The 18,274-nt window shown below is 40.7% G+C and overlaps 1 protein-coding gene across 1 annotated transcript in view; it reads left to right on the top strand.

Annotated features, from left to right (window-relative positions):
* Positions 1-18,274, top strand: part of LOC124622025 (AT-rich interactive domain-containing protein 4B-like) — a 157,185-nt gene that overhangs the window by 17,683 nt on the left and 121,228 nt on the right. The window contains exon 3 of the mRNA XM_047147619.1: positions 6,780-6,845. Coding sequence (XP_047003575.1) covers positions 6,780-6,845 — 66 coding nt within the window. The remainder of the gene's footprint in view (positions 1-6,779; positions 6,846-18,274) is intronic.

The raw sequence follows: 18,274 nt of genomic DNA, 5'->3' as shown, positions 1-18,274 counted from the left end.
TGTGACATAATTGCTGAGTTGCATAACTTCCTCAACTCGAGTAGGGGTGTGATCACAATCCATTATATGGGCGTAGACATCGGAGAACTTAAACAATGTCAGGCCACTCACAAGGACTAACATCTCAATCCATAGAAATTCTCACCCCACCCAAACCACACACCCCCACTTTTTACCTTCTTCCTAAGATCCACAAACCCAATCATCCTAGCCATCCTGTAGTTGCTGGCTTCAGAGCACCCATCAAACATATATCTGCCTTAGTTGATAAACACCTCAAACCCTTAGTACAGAAACTCCCATCAGACATCAAACATACCAATCGTTTTCTAGATCGTCTGAAATTCGTGCTTGTCCCACTCCCACCACAACCTTTGTTTGTCACCATTGATGCCACCTCCCTCTATACCAAAATCCCCCATGTAATGGTCTGTCTGCTGCTGAACATTTCCTCAGTCAGCGCCCACCTGATTCCAAACCTGCAACATCCTTCCTACTCACCTTAATCAGCTTTATACTTACCAGCTACTACTTCATCTTTGAGGGGCAGACATACAAACAGATCAGGGATACAGCCATGGGAACCAGGATGGCTCCTTCCTACACCACCCTTTTCATGGCTCACTTGGAAGGGGCTTTCCTGGGATCCATATGTCTTCAGGGGCCTGGAATGTCTTATCAGCTACTTTGTCTGGGCCGTGACTTCCTAAAATCGTGCCCTGAAAGGAGATCCATTCTGTCTAAAATTTTGCCTATCACACCTAGAATAGCTTTCTGTCGCCCTCCCAGTCTCCACAGTATTCTTGTCAGGCCCTATGCTCCCTCAACATCCCATCTCCATACCATACGGCTGCTACCCCTGTGACTTTACCTGCTGCAAGACTTTCCCTATACAACCTCCTACACCACCTATAAGAGCCCTGTAACTGGCAAAACATACATTACTAAAGGCACCTGTGAAATGACACATTGTATACCATCTGTTCTGTAAACACTGTTCAGCCTTCTACATCAGCATGACTACTGCCAAATTATCAGTTAGGATGAATGGACATAGGCAGAGGGTATATACTGGCAACTTGCAATATCCTGTTGCAGAGCATGCTCTACAACATGACATTCATGACCTCGGCACCTGTTTCACCATACACACCAACTGGATTCTTCCCCCAGATACCAGTTTCGTAGAACTCGGCAGGTGGGAACTAGGACTACAACATATCCTTGGTTCTCGCCACCCATCTTACTTTAATTTACATTAATTTCTTCCGTCTCAGCTTTTCTTCACAGTAACTACTTTTTGTTTCACTCTGTTTAAGTTTTCTACGTATGTCATTGTTATTCCTGTCCGTTTTTCACCAACCCTTCCCACCTTTGTACATACAATGCAGTTAGCTTCCCACTCTTATTAACTCATACACTTTGTTTTAGTAGTAATCTCTGTCTTGCATATTACCCTGTCTTCTACCTTTAAGCTCTCAGGTTTCAAATCTTGTCCAATGCAGTCCCCAACAATCAGTCTTCCCTTCTCATCTCGTATGGTAAGTCTCCCCTGACACACGGTTCTGGGTGATGTTCCCAAAATCTACACTTTCCTAGATCTCTCCAGTCGTTTTCCTTCACCCTTCTTCCTTCCCCTTCAGCCATTCTGCCTGAAGAAGGAGCCACTGGCTCTGAAAGCTTGCCACTCACAACAGTCGTTTGTGTGTGTGTTCTGCTGGCACTTTATCAATAAATAATAGTTTTCGTTGATATAAACAAGAACGAGAATCACAGGCAATAGTGGATGTGGAGCAGAGAACAAAAAGGAATAATGGAGAAATTGAGAACACAACCAGTTTCGTTGTGACCCTCAGTTAACTGATGTGCTGCCTGAACACTGAGTTGCACTGGTGAAGTGACCTGTGGGAAGTGTGGAAAGGCAGCAGATGAAACTAGGACACACTGTTTGTTGCCAGCAATATGCATTAATTGCTCTGGGAACCAATCTGTCTGGAGCCGAGATTGCCCTGCTTTTGCTGAGGAACACAAAATTCAGAAAATAAGTGACCAACTGAATCCCCTACGCAGAAGCTGAAAAGGATGTAAGGTGACAAGACAGCTGTGTTTGCCACTTCATATGCTTCTGTGGTGCAGAAAGCTGTTCCCAGTATAGATGCTTTGATGCAGACAACGTCCAGAGCACCATTATTTACCACCATCACCTGTACTTGCACCTATACATGCCAAAGCAAAGTGATTAAAAGCTTAGTGATCCAGGCAGCTACCATAGTAGAGACCAGCAACATTTTGCAGTAGGTATCGAGAAGAAATCCCAAAAGCAGAGTGCCTCTTAATGCCTCCTTTTCCATCATCCTTGATGTAAAAGTATCACTATATTCTGTAAAAGCTGTCCCAGGTGCCATTGTACATCATACTGACACTTCTGACTGATGAGGAAGACATCATGGATTCCAATGCCTCATCAGAGGATCCTGGCAGCCCCTCCACTCCCCCTAGCTCGACAGGTGCCTCACTATCCCTTTACAAGGACAGAGGTGAATCAAAACCACACTGCTGAAACGGGTCCGTTACTCAAGTGGAATATGAATGGCTACAGGCCTCATCTGGAGGAATTGAGACTTCTCAGTACAATGCAGACCTTTTTGCCTCTGTCTCTAAGAGACTCACTTTAAACAGACTGGAGGCTATCACAAGTACAGAAAAGATGACGTTACTGGTGACAGGGCAAAAGGTAGACGCATTTCACCCCTCACCTGTGCCCTTCACCACAGCACTACATTCACTCTTCTGATAGTGGCCCATGTTGCTGTCACAGTGTAATCTGTGTAAGTGCCACATGGGTGCATTGACATTGAGGTCCTCATACATCTTCTTGATGAACAACCCTGTCCCTTCCCACTCTTAGAGGAATTTAATGCAAACATTGCTCTATGAGTTTCTAACACCACTTTCCCCAGGGGTCAGATACTTGATGACCTCTCATGAACTACAGGCATCATATTAATCAAAATAGGTCAAGCTATGCAGTTTAGCACTGCTACGGGTTTGTCTATAGCCACAGACCTCTCCTTCTGCATGTGTGCCCTCACAGACACTGCTCAATGGGGAGTGGATAACCACTACCCTGTTGGGACTCATGTGCCTGATAGACCAGATCCTGAAGTGAAGCTGAAATGGCTATTCAGAAAGGCTAAGTGGGTGCTTTACAGCACCAATAGCAGCTGTACGAGAGCAGAAGTGTCTCATAACATTGCCAAGAGACATGGCTGAGACAATGGCTCAATCCTATAAGACCATTATGGTCAGTTCTAGCCAAGATACAGCTTTGTGTTGTTATCGGGAGACACAGAAGAAGATAGGTTTTGATTTATGTTCCATGAACACTGAGGAATACAGCCAGCTTTTCTCTCTGGAGTCTGCATTGTCAGTAGCTTGTGATACTATGCCCAGTCACGACCGGAGAATGTACAGCATGTTGAAACAGATAGACATGTGGTTAAAGGAGGTCCTCTTCCAGCTCTTTAATGAAATCTGGGTGACAGAAGACTTTCCCAATGTGCGGAAATAATCGATTTTTATTCCAATTTTAAAACCAGGGAAGAAACAGACTAATCCTGGTAGTTCTTGTAGCATTAATCCGAGAGACTGTATAGGAAAGACACTGATGCATATGGTCAATTGCTGCCTAGTGTGGGGTCTTGAAGCCAGGCCCCTAATAAGTCACACCCGATGTGCGTTCAGGAATTATCACTCCACACTTGATAACCTGACCCTGCTTGAAGCAGCAATTGAACAAGCTTTCCTCTGTAAGCAACACCTTATTGGTATCTTCTTCGATTTAGAAAAAGACTATGACACTACCTGGAGGCATGGTATTTAATTGCAGCTCTATCAGTGAGGGTTCCGCAGGCATACTAAAGTCTTTCCTCTTCGACAGGTATTTTTGATACAAGGTTATGAATGTTCTGTCTGACCATTTTAAACTAAAACTGAAATGTGCCAAGGGGTTTAACATCCTTCAATGCATCAGTCATAGGTCTTGTGTGTTCCAACTTTATAAAATATTTGTGTGACCCCAGCTTGAATGTGGATGGCTGGTTTAGGGATCGCCAAGGCATTCATACCTCAAAATGCTGGTTGTAGTTCATCATGAGGGTATTAGGCTATCAACAGGGGCTTATTGTACAAGTTCTATTGCTAACCTGTGTGCAGAGGCTGGTGAGCCTCCACTGTCATTCAGTGTCTTCTCCTTTATGTGAGCCAAGCATACAGGGCTTTATCTGTTCCAAAATTGCTAGCATCCTTCTCTTGTTATCCCCCTGCGGTTCTGGGGTTTAGAAGAGGCCCAAGGTATTCCTGCCTGTCGTAAGAGGTGACTAAAAGGAATCTCTCGCGTTTTGGCCTTTGTGTGATGGCCCCTGCCTGTTTTGACCTCAGTCTTTCTAAATTTTTCTGAAGAGCGAGCCAATTGGGGAAGGGCGCCTTACATGATGCATCGTATCCATTGTGCATTGAGATCTTTAGCCCTCTTCCTCGTTCTCGCAGACTTGTTAGCGCCTCATATCCAGCACGGTAGCTAGTCCGTTGTGGTGGGGCCACCATGTACCCTGTTGGTTGTAGCCCCCTGACAACACAGCGAGCACTCTGCTGATGCCTACGCAGTTAACTCCCTGGGGCATCGGGATTCCCGGCAATGGCCATCCTGCCAGGTGGCCCTTGCTGAGGCTGGGTGGTGCCCGTGAGGAGGGCCCCTGGTCGGAGTGGGTAACATCAGGGCGGATTACACACCATGAAGTGTAGTACGCCAGCTCTTGGTGGTGGTCCACCACCCGCAGTCTCTAAGTAGGCAAAGCCTAACTTCAGTGCTAAGAAATATGACCCCAAATCATTCCCTTCCCTGGCCACACCATGGGAGGAATGCCAGACTAAAATGGCAATGAAGCTTATTTGCCCCGGTACCTCGTATTATGTTCGAGAGCTGGTGGGGTATCTTTCATGTCCATGAAGCCTGAGTTTATTGTGGAGCATTTGGAGGACAAGTTTGGGGAGGTGGAGGGTTTGTCCAAAATGCGCTTTGGGTCAGTCTTGATAAAAACAACATCCTCTGCCCAGTCACAGGCATTGCTCACTTGTCACAAGTTGGGGGATGTTTCTGTTGCCACCATGCCCCATAAGAGCTTACATATGGTCCAGGGTATTATATTCCACAGGGACCTTGTTTTGCAGTCTGAGGACGAGCTGCTCGCCAATTCAGAGCAGCGAGGTGTTCATTTCGTCTGGCCAGTCCATTGGAGTCCGAGGGATTATCAGGTTGCCACCAGTGCCTTCATCTTGGCCTTCAAGGGTGACACATTGCCTGAGAGTGTCAAGGTGATGTTCTACTGCTGTGATGTCAAGCCATATATTCCTCCCCCAGTGCGGTGCCTTAAGTGCTGGAAGTTCGGCCATATGTCTTCCCGCTGTACTTCCAGCCTCACATATCGAGATTGTGGACGTCCATCACATCCCAATACTCCATGTGCCCCACCTCCCATCTGTGTCAACTGCAGAGAGCATCATTCACCTTGCTTGCCAGACTGCAGGATTTTACAGAAAGAGAGGAAAATCATGGAACATAAGACCCTTGACCGACTGCCCTACACTGAGGCCAAGATGAAATTTGAGCGTCTGCATCCTGTGGCTATGACCACCTCTTATGCTGCTGCTGCTACGAGAACAGTTGTTGTCCCATCAATTCCTTGCATTCCTGTCGACTCTCAGAACCAGGATACTACACCTGCCTCCTTGATGGAGGTTGGATGTACCCAGCACATGGGATGGTATGAGACGCACAAGATGCTGTCATTCTTTTGCAAAGGCAGGAGAAGGAAATAATTTTCTACTGGATTCCAGGGCATATAGAGCTCTGGGGAAATGAACTTGCTGCTGTGGTTGCCATGGGAGCCTACTCTCTTCCAGCTCCTGCTCACTATTCAGTACCCTGCAGACTGTTACCTCATTTGTGACCAAGAAGACCATGGGTTGACAGGAGGGTCAGTGGCAGGAAGTTAAGAATTGTAAACTCTGTTCTGTTAAGCCTTCAGTGCGACCTTGGCTTACCTTCTTCCAACTGCAACAAGCTGAAGTAGTAGTCCTTACAGGGTGTAGAGTACGACATTGCCCATTGATGCATGACTTTCTCTTACATCGTAAGGAGCCATCAATGTGTCCCAAAAATGGGACACAGCTGTTGATACAACATACTTAGATTTGATTTATGTGACCTTAAGGCTGACCTGGGTCTCCCACAGGAACTATCCTCCCTTTTAGTCATCTATTAGTTCTAGTAGTGAGGTGAGTGTGGTTCGTGTTTTAAGATTTTGTGTGATGTCTGGAATTCTTACCAAAATACTAGGTGTGAGATTTTAATGTGTCCTAGGCTGGCACGATCATCCATTATTTCTAAGGAGTCATCCAGACACAGTCACCTGTCCCATTTTTAACTGTCTCTACTGGTATTTGAGTTTTATCTAGTACTGGTATTTGATTTTTACTTAGTTATTCTGCTGTGTTTTATCTGATCATCATTGTTGAGATTAGGGTGCATCTGACTGGTTGAGTAGATTATGTGAAGCTTAAGAATGTTGTATCCATTATTATGTGTATTCTAATATTATTAAGAACAGTTAAGAGTATTTTGTCCATTTCATATTCTAAGATTTTATGAAAAATGTGTTGTAGACTATCTTGTAAATAAGGCATTACTCTACTAACAGCCAGTAATTTTCATAATACAGGTTACTTTCAAGCAAGGTTTGGGTACTGCGACAGTGACAGATGACCATATACGTGGGACACTTAGGGTAAGTATTTCACATTTACCTTTTTTTCATTTGGTGAGGTTTGTAAATGATGTTTCTGGTTTCCTTTATACATCTAAGAAAAAAAAAAGTTAAACATTAATCACAAAATAGGCAATCAAGAACAGTAGCGGCATAAAGTAATTTTACTTTCAAGAAATACATTGGTGAAATTTGATGTGATTGGACAAGATCTGACAAGGGCAAGTGCAAATGTTTACTTCGGTATGCAGGTAGGAAAAAGAAAATGAGTGTGAAACGTAATGAGACTAAAGTTTCAAAAATTACTCTAGCTCCTTACTGACACCAGTGGAGGAGCTGATTAGACTTGATGATACTCTTATTAAAACACAAAATTTGATCCAAAAATATGTAACATAGTGAAATTAGAGCTAAGATTTACAATTTTGCACATTGTTTCCACTGTTCCTTTTGGGAAATGGAATGACTTTCTCTCTGCCAATTACATGAGATGCACATATTCCAACTGTAATACACTTAAGAGCTAAAGAAACTGGTACACCTGCCTAATATCGTGTAGGGCCCCCACGAGGACACAGAAGTGCTGCAATACGATGTGGCATGGATTCAACTGCTGTCTGAAGTACTGTTGGAGGGAATCAACACCATGAATCATGCAGGGTTGTCCATAAATCTGAAAGAGTACGAGTGGGTGGAAATCACTTCTGAACAGTACATTGCAAGGCATCCCAGATAATGTTCATGTTTGGGGAGTTTGGTGACCAGCAGAAGTGTTTAAACTCAGAAGTGTGTTCCTGGAGCCACTCTGCAGCAATCCTGCATGTTTGGAGTATCACATTGTCTCACTGGAATTGCACAAGTTCATCAGAATGCACCATGGACATGAGTGAATGCAGGTGATCAAACAGGATGTTTAGGTATGTGTCACTTGTCACAGTTGTATCTAGACATATCAGGGGTCCCATATCACTCCAACTGCACACACCCCACACAATTACAGAGCCTCCACCAGCGTGAACAGTTCGCCGTTGACATTCAGGGTACATGGATTCCTAAGGTTGTCTCCATATCCTTACACATCCATCTGCTTGATAAAATTTGAAATGAGACTCGTCTGACCAGGCAACATGTTTCCAGTCATCAACAGTCCAACATCAGTGTTGATGGGTCCAGAAGAGGCATAAAGCTTTGCATCATGCAGTCATCAAGAGTGAGCCTTTGGCTCCGAAAGCCCATATTAATGATGATTCGTTGAATGGTTCGCATGCTGACACTTGTTGATGGCCCAGCATTGAAATCTGCAGCAGTTCGCGAAAGGGTTGTACTTCTGTCACGTTGAATGATTCTTTTCAGTTGTTGGTGCTGTTCTTGCAGGATCTCTTTCCAGCTGCAGCAATGTCAGATTTGATGTTTTACAGGATTCCTGATATTCGTGGTACACTCATGAAGTGGTTATACAAGAAAATCCCCACTTCATCGCTACCCCGGAGATGCTGTCTCTCATCGCTTGTGCACCAACTAAAACACCATGTTCAAATTCACTTAAATCTTGATAACATGCCACTGTGGCAACAGTAACTGATCTAACAACTGTGGTGCGAGAGATTTATAAAGTCTTGAATAGGCATTGCCGACCGCAGTGCTGTGTTCTGCCTGTTTATTATCTCTGTATCTGAATATGCACAACTATACCAATTTCTTTGGAACTTCAGTGTATATCTATGTGGATACATAATGTGTGTAAGCCTTAAGAGACAGGAAATCATGTTCTGCACTTACAATAAAACTTTTGTCTTGACTAAAAATATTTATTATATTTATTCCTTACACATTTTGGCATTGCTCAAGGAACTGAATGTGAAAATGAAAAGCACACAATGAGAACCATATACATCACAAACAAAATACAGTCAGCAGAACTTGCACGTACCAGAACACTGTTGATACAAAATATTGTGTCCAGCTTATTCTTTCTAAGTGTTAGTGCTGATTGCACATGTGTGTCCATTAAACAATAAAGAAAACATCTCTGCCTGATGGTTCTAATTTACAATAGATGGCATTATGATGAAAGAAATACATTTTTCCACATTTACAAAAAACGGCAAGTAAATGACATTGTAAAATTTACACTTGTCATGTTTGTTTTTAATGTGGAAAAACAAGCATTCCTTTCACTACAGTGCCTTCTGCTGATTTACTGGACATTAGAGCCACCTTGTTGTGCTGTTTTCTTTGTTTCATTGCTGCATGTGAGCCACTTCGCACTAATTCTTAGACAGAATAAGCTGTATCCAATACTCTGTATCAACATTATTCAGTAGGTGCAAGTTCTGACATTTGTATTATTACATTCAGTTTATAGTGTGGATGAGTTTCTCATTGTGTGATTCTCCTTTTATGTTCATTTCTTTTGGCAGTAGTGAAATGCTAAAAAGTATAAGGAAGAAATAAAGTAACTTCTCACTGTTGCGGACGAGTTACTTCCATATCTCGATGAATAAAAATGTTTCTAGTATTTATCCTACAATATATGCGTATCTTTGCATGCTATAAAAAAAAACTTGCTTTTATATCTTGGAACCGTTTATGAAATAGTAAGATTATTCTGCTTGTCATGACCAGTGCGAAGGCTCAGAAATCGGCACATCGCATTGCGTGTGATGGTCCTTCAAATGTAAAAATCAATAATTGAAGAATGAAATGAGATATGGCTCTGCTGAGAATTTTAAATCAAATTTCAGTATCTTATCTACGTTTCATACCCTGCAATATATGAGCTAAACTCAACCGTATGCAAAGTTTACGCAATATATATACACACTGCATATACTCACTAATGCCAACTGCAGCATATTGCAACACTTAAGGACTTAGCAAAAAAGTACTCATTGAAATCTGTAATAATGCTTGCACCTTGTTGCATAAAATTTTGGGTGAAATGCCAGATGTTAGTAACTTGCTGCCATGATAATTTCACAGCAGCCTTTCGGCCATCTTCGTGTGTATATAGTGTATACCTCAAGGTGGTGAGGAGATTGCACACAGAAGTTTGTATAGGGAGGAAAAGGAGGTCTGGGAAGGAAAGGGGAGATAAAGAGGGAGATATTGAAGAAAAAAAATGGAGATGGGTGGAAAAATAGGGGAGGGAATAGGTGGGGGAGGACGTGTGTGTGTGTGTGTGTGTGTGTGTGTGTGTGTGTGTGTGGGCGCGCGCGCGCGCGCACTAGTTTTGCTTGAGAAATGGAGATACCTCCAAAGCTAGGGTAAATGCTGTTTTCTTTTGTGTGTTTCTATGTACCACACATCAGTTAGCTATAAGTGAGTGGTTGCTTTGCTTTTATTTTATGTATTATTCCATCTAGGAATTTCCATTGTAGATATCTAAAAAGAGTTTTAAGTATCACAATGTTTGCATTGTTGGTCACTGTCTTAAAACAGAAAAGAATCTCACAGGTGTGTACTGCAGCATTTCTATCTGAGGTATGGAGAACAAAATCCTTGGAAAGATTATCAGCTGTTAAACCACACGTCATAAAGTATTAGTCTTAAAAGTCACTTACAGTGTAGATCCCACTCTAATGTAGTGCGACAGACAGCTGTACAACAGTTATTCTAGCATTAGTGACATGTGAAGGTGATGTATGAGGGTAGGAACTTAAATAGTGGCAACTATTCATTCACAACTGATACAAAAGTTACATGTTTGCACCTGTTACTGTTCTTCAAAGTTGTCACCAGCATTGTGTGGAGCCCGTTCCCAGCGATGTGGAAGGCATAGCCTGTTGTGTTGATTTTGTGAATGGAGCGGTCTACTGCCTGTTGGATCTCTGGAACAATTCGGAAGCAAATGCCACGAAGTGGTTCCTTAATCTTCGGAATCAAATCAAAGTCGCAAGGACGTAAGTCTGGGGAGTATGGTGGATGATACCGTACTTCCCAGTCCCATCAACCGAACAGAGCAGCCACAGCTTGCGCTGTATGCGCCCGTACATTGTCATACATAATGATGGGTGGGTTGCGTAGAAAGTGTTGCTGCTTCTTTCGAAAAGCTGGTGATGCTCCAAAAACGAACAGTAATATGACTTAAGTTCTTGTGACTTTGATTTGATTCCGAATATGAAGGAACCAGTTCATGGCATTCGCTTCAGAACTGTTACAGAGATTCGAGAGGCAGTAGACTGCTCCATATGCACCATCAACAGAACAGGCTCTGCTAACGGTATACCACGCCTTCCACATCGCTGGCAATGGTTCTGCACAACACTGGTGACTAATTTGAAGGACAGTAACAGGTGCAACATGTAACTCTTTTGTATCGGTTGTGAATAAATAGTTGCCACTATTTAAGTTACAACCCTCGTATTTTGTTCTGGTAAATGCAGCATATTGTTTCGTCTCTGAGTGTATGAATATGACTTTGTTAATTGCCTGACATCAGCTTAACATGTAGAGTGTAAAATTATTGTAGCATAGACCGTACAGTTTCAAACTATGATACTGTTAAGTATGCTCTGCAGTATTTCCTTTCATCATCCCTAAGAATCAGATAACTTCACTGTATATGTCATGGAGCCTACAAGTCAGCAAGAGAGTTATATAACATTTGGATTTGTTAGTCTACTCAAATTTTCTTAGTGCTCTGAAATTGGACAGCAAATGTGTCCCTGCAGAATGAACCGCACACAACATCCAGCAATTTTAGACTCAAGGAAAGGCACTTCCATTCTGCTGGATGGTAGTACTTGCAGAAATACAGGAAAACAACCTACCAAATTGCCAAGGAGAAAGTTCATTTCAGAATGAGTGGCCAAAAAGAGAGAATAATATATACTGATCACCAAAATTGGAATCCTTTTGAAACAGTATTTATTCATGGAGTCTTAAAACAAGCGACACCTGGTTGTATGTTCGTTCTTTAATTATGATCATTTATAGAAATCATACAAAGATAGGTACATTATGCACTACTGACTTCAACAATAATATACAAAACTTGACATAATAATACAATGCACAAAATAACACTTAGTGATACCATTTTAAATTGATAAAATTATTTCCATTTAATGGGAGGTATGAAGTTTTTTTATTTTGCTTTTATTTTTGACCAACTGATTGCCAGGCTTGATAGGAGAGTGTTGAAGACACAGGTCAGGTTCAGCATCCAATGTATTGAAGTATTTTGTCTTCTTTGCTGCATCTACTGAGATCCCATTTCACAAGAGTATGTTGTTGGGAACCAGAGATGAACATACAGCCTGTGGTGTAGCAAGATGTGGATATTCATCATGAAGTCTGCACCGAAAATCAAGTAACATAGTTTTGAAAAGTAATTCCATGCTTGTATCTGATGTCATTTCTAAAGAGAATTCACATGCTTCATTTGACTTATTTTCTGCCGCCTGAAAATTTGGCACAAAATGATTCGGAAACCATGAATTCATTTTCAATTTTGTATTCTGCTCTTTACGAACACATATCTTGAAACATGCACACGTCATTGAGACATTGGACCAATTCTTCAAATATTTCATTTTCTAATTCTGCTGTCTAACTAACAAACATGCCCAGTGTTCAGTTATCTCTCGCAAATGCAAACAGTCCAGAAATATAATTTTTCTCTCTTTTTTCCTTGTGAAGATAGATTGAATGCATTATTTGTCTAAATATATCTGCCAAAAAAGCTACTATGAATAACTGAGTCACATCACTTAGACTTTTAATTTAAAGAAATGTCTGCCATAAAAATTTACAATTCAGTTCTTAGTTCGAATATCTTGTCAAAGTATCACCCCGAGATAACCTTGTAACCTCACTGTGGAGTAGTAGTGGTTTGTGTCTGCTCCCATAGTCTTCACACAACATTTAAAACAATCAGCAGTGAAAAGAGTGTGATTTGACTTAATAGATTATTTTTACTGCTTCATCAAGAACGAATTTTAGATTTTTGTGAGTGCTTGTTTATGTGGGATACAATGGCTGGAACTATAGTTTGCACTTTAACTTTTTTTTTTTAAAAAAGTGAGACTGCTCCTAATGTTTTACCAGTCAGGCAGCAATGCACACATAAGCAAGCCTTCTTTGAGTGAATTTTTATTTGGATGTTGTACAGGTATCAGCAAGCTAGCCAGACTAGCAATATTAGTCAATTTATCAATTTGCAAGACGGACTTGTGTTGGGTTGAAATGGCACGGTAGAAAGACGCTTTGCAGATTGTTCCTCAAGCATACATTGTGTTATGTCGGCCACATATGTTTTTATAAAATTTTCAGTGATAGCTTGTGCTTCGCCCGCTTGTGCAAAGCAGTAATTTATCAAATAACGATGCCTCTTTGGTCTTTTCACTCACAGTTTGGGTCACAGACTTCATAGTTTTTGTTTTACTTCTTAATCATTGCTCTTTGTTACATATGAAAGTTCTTCATTTTTGTCTTTGCAGTCAGTGTGTAATATTTCTAAATGTTGGAGCACCTTAGCAGGTGCCATGAAACTACATAATTGGCAGTGAGATGAGCTGGTAGAATCAACAAATCTGAGATTGATGAAAGATTCATCATACTTTCTTTTTTCACATTTAGTGAGTCATTAGATATCTTAATTCTTGAAACCATGGAGCTTGATCTCCTTACATCACCTTCTTGAATCTCACACTCTCGATCGGAAATCTTTGAGTTTGATGTTGCATGTTTTGGGTGAATCACCTGTGAATCTTCAGGTCACACCTTTAAACAAATGCTCTCCTCCACCTCTTAAAATTGACAGTTTAATGTTACAATATGACAAACGTAGAATAATATAGCCACAGGATAATGAATTTTAAGCTGCAGTCAATAAACGAATTAAGTATACTGTGATTTGTAAGTGATGTGCAGGTTTTCTTTGCCAAATTGAACTGTGCCTTGCAGTCACAAACTCGAGTAGGAACTGTACACTGTTTTGTGCAGTGTCACTCTACTCTGTTCTGTGCAGTGTTGTTTTGTACAGCCTTGAGTCATGAAGCATAGATAGCAAAGTTACAAAATCCTTCAAGGCAGTTTGAGTTGTTTGTGGATGAGACACACACACACACACACACACACACACACACACACACACACACACACACACAGAGAGAGAGAGAGAGAGAGAGAGAGAGAGAGAGAGAGAGAGAATACAAGCTGTGACATCTTTTGTTTGTTGTTTTTATTATAGCATTATTGTAGATTTGTTATGTTATTTACTGTCTCGTTTTCTGCTGTTATGTACCGAGAGGAAAAATAACTTATAAAACCAACATTGATATAATATTTATAAGAGTTGTGTGCCTCAAGTGTGGCAAGACCTCATGTCATTTGTTCTTTATGCTGATATTTTAGTGGAGCCTCAGGGCTCTGTGCAGCACACTTTGAACATTGCTGATATAGAGATACATGACCATGTCTTCCAGTAAGAAGAGTACTTAGTATTTCACCATTCTCTTCCTTAATGCACACTCTGCAGGCCCTTATGAACTATTTTGCACCACAAAATAATTATTTTTATTCTATTTATGTCATTAGTCAGCCATCTAAAAACCCCATTTAACTTACAACCATTGTTGTAGTCTGTATATAAGCCAGACGTTTTTTCAGCAATGGACTGCTTGGCACCAGTTACTAATTTCTCATTGTGGAAAGTCTCAAACATCACTTCCGCTGTTCTGAAGATGCATGGGTGTTGTGCATTTTCCTGTTGCATGCCCATTTCAAGTCCGTCTTTGATGTTAATGTATTTGGTTTTGACAGATTCATTCATTTTTATATGGCCATGATTCCAAATCCTGTAATTTTTTATTTCAGACTGTATTTCTTGTTTCAATTTTTAAATAAATTACAGTTTAGTTATTTGGTCCCAGTATATTGTGTAAAATGTTCCTTCTTTCTCATTCCACTAGTAAATATCTGTCAGACATTCGGTTGAAATACATACATTGGTTATTTGACATAGCTGTGATGGTGAATTTTGGTATTTATAGAAAAGTTTCATTTTATATGTTTGAAGCAATTTGGAAAGCTATTTACATTTTTCTAGCACTTATTTACATTGCTTCTATCAGATACTGTTCATATGTCATATTTGTTCTGTGTATAGTGTTTGAGTGTGTTATATTGCCCCTGATATTTGACATTATTTCTTGTTTTCCTGAGGATATTTGCAAGTCATTTTGTTTTGCTACTTCTTTGAGTACATTTATTTGGTCTGTTGCGATTTCAAAATCTTCTGGGGTCATGGCTATATCATCTGCAAAAGCTAGCAATTCTGTTTCTACACCATTCTTCTTAGTTTCTGGTGGGGTTCTTGTATTTTTTGCAATGTAAAGCTGAAAAAGAGTGTCAGGAGCCCAGCTCCCTGTCAAACTCTTTTTGTGATTTGAAATGGTTTAGAAAAACATCGTGCTTTGTCTGGGCTTAGGACCAGCAATAATACTACTGAGGTACTCAACTGAACCAAGAATACTGCAGGCACAGTTCAAAGTAACACTTGCCTCACATACTGCATACCAGACATTTTGATCACTGTAAACATAGAGACCTTAGTTTAACTTTGTTGCTTATTTATAACACTCCCTCTTTTTCATGCACTTAATTTTGTACTGATTCAAATAACTTTATTATTTAAATTGCAAACATTTGTGCTGAATTATTCAAAATTTGGTTCATGCAACCTGTACTGTAAGCAAATTTTGAAATTCGTCTTGTTAATGGGTTTATAGTCAGTGTAGGCCTGCCTACATGTGTCATAAATATTGTAACGTACCTGCTATAAAATTTACAGCAACTATGTTTAACTACTAATTTCAATCCACTTTTGACCCCCCCCCCCCCCGCCCCGCCCACACACACACACACACAATAGGAAAATATTAACTTCCTTTGAATAACATCTTCACAACTTCCAGATGACACAAGTATTCAAATACCTGGTGCGATGAACAGCACCAAAAATGTCGCACCAATATTACAATCTGTGGTTGGCTGAATTTAATGTCAAGGTTGTAGTGACACACAGGCACCTGCAAGAAAATATAAGGTTTTCATGCCATTCATTGAAGACATTTCTGACTGCATAGGAAAGATCTTGATGAAACAGAATGTCACTTTCATCTACAAAAGTGTTTTGTAGGAGTAGAAAAACAAAATTTGTTGTGGAAAGTGCTTTGCACCCAGGATACCACCAGATTCAGTTTGATAAGACTCAAGTACTCGCAGCTATGAGCAGATACTGTGAAAGGCTGTACAGAGGCCATAGAGATTGCCAAACACCCCAATAATTTAACTGGAAGGCAGAGGCTGTGAAATTACATGGTATTTGGATGACAATGGCAACCGACAACGACAAATGCAAAAAGTGATGTCATGTCTCACTGTGAGAGCACATGGAAATGGAATTTTATTTAAGTCAGTAGCGAGCCAGAGTATTAATCAGACCTTTAAAAAAGCCCACAACCCCCCTTGAAGATGTCCTCCACGGATGGGGACAATATGTTGGGTTTTAACAAGAAAATCATCGAACCACGGCATAACAGTCTGACATCCATACAAATTATGAAACTATATGTATGTATGTATGTTCCACATGTCCTCATAAACTGCTGGACCAATTTCAGTCATACTTGGCACACGTGTAATTTACAGTCTAGAAAGAATCACTGAAGGGTTAAGAACCTCACACCTGTCAGAGGGTTGGGGGTGGGCATGGAGGTGAAGAAGCAGTGTAGCTCATGACATGAGAATGTAAATTCTTTAGTCATCCAGTAGTTCAAAGGGAGCACTTAGAGACTTGCAGCAACTTAATGCATAATTTCAAACCCTTACAAAACTTTTTCTCACTGTTGACCCCATGAAGTGGTGAAAGAAAAAAGTTCATCGCTCACTACATTTTTACTATTCATCCTGTAAAACTGCCACATAAAGCAACGCTTTTAATTTATTACTCCTTTATCACTAACTGTATTTGTGACATGTTGCAGAGAGTATTCACATACACTACGCAATATACCAGAAAAATTACATCTTGCACGACATTTATTTCAGGAGATATGACATCATAAACACTGTGATTCGCAAAAACTACTGCATCATGCAAGACATTTAAATTTATTCTTTGTTGCTGCTAACCATATTTGCAACAGTTTCCTGTAACAATATTGACATCTGCCGCTGAATGAACATAAAACAGTATATTATTGTACGACACGTAGTTCAGGAGACATACTGTCACAAACACTGAGATGCGGGAGAAATGCTGCATCATGCATGACATTTTGAATTTATTACTACTTTACTACTAACTCTATTCACTATACATTTCACAGCCACTAGATATGTCTGAAAAATTATATCAGGGTAAGTCAATTACTATCTGCAATTTAGTTATATTTTTGTTTGTTTTGCGAGTACTGTTGTTTTATGTTGATGATGCATGCTTTGTTTATTTATTGTTGTATCTTTGCAATTTTCAAGCTGTTAGGTTAGTTTCATTATCTCTGCTGTGCTGTTAATCAAGGCTGCTCTGCTAACTATTTGCACCAAAGAAGAGCAACGTTCAGTGACCCATTTTTTGTGGTCTGAAGGTGTATCAGGGACCGAAATTCATCAAAGACATTCGGTACACTATGGGAACTATGTTTTGCCACAACGGAGTCTGTAAATGGATTGAAAAATTCCGAAATGGTCGCACAAGTGTTACACACGATGAAGGGGCTGGACGACCGTTTAGCGCCACAAATGAAGAAACCATTGAGCGTTCACGTGAAATGATTCTTTGAGACAGACGATTAACTATTGACGAAGTGGTGCGTCGTCTGCAATTTAGTCACGGTTCTGCCTACAAAATCGTCCACAACAGACTTGAGTCTCATAAAGTTTGTGCAAGATGGGTCCCAAAACAACTCGCACAGTTGCATAAACAAACGTGCTTGGACATCTGCAAAAAGCATTTGGATCGCTGTGGTAACAAAGGGGACAACTTCTTAGACAGGATCATTACTGGTGACGAAACATGATCCATCATTACGAGCCGGAGAGTAAATGGTAGAGTATGGAATCGAAACATCCAAATTCGCCGTGCAAGAAAAAGTTAAAGACCCAACTGTCTGCAGGAATTCTTATGGTTTTTTTTGGGGGGGATGCACAAGGCCCAGTACTGGAACAATATGGCGAAAGGGGCACAAGAATAAACAGTGTACATTAGAGTGAGATGCTTACTGCCAGGCTAAAGCCTGCAATTCAAAGCAAACACAGAGGATTTATGTCAAAAGGTGTTGCGTTGTTGCACGACGGTGCCCAATGTCCGTCCGCATACTGCTGCCCACACTGCTGAAATGCTCCAGAAACTTGAATTTGAAGTATTGAAGTACTGGATCATCCTCCATATAGTCCCGATCTTGCCCCTTCTGACTATCACTTGTTTGGTCCACTCAGACAGA

Source organism: Schistocerca americana, chromosome 1 (assembly GCF_021461395.2).
Source record: "Schistocerca americana isolate TAMUIC-IGC-003095 chromosome 1, iqSchAmer2.1, whole genome shotgun sequence".
NCBI lineage: Eukaryota > Metazoa > Arthropoda > Insecta > Orthoptera > Acrididae > Schistocerca > Schistocerca americana.
The sequence above is the reverse complement of the archived record's forward strand: the minus strand, read 5'-3'. Positions and strand labels throughout refer to the sequence as shown.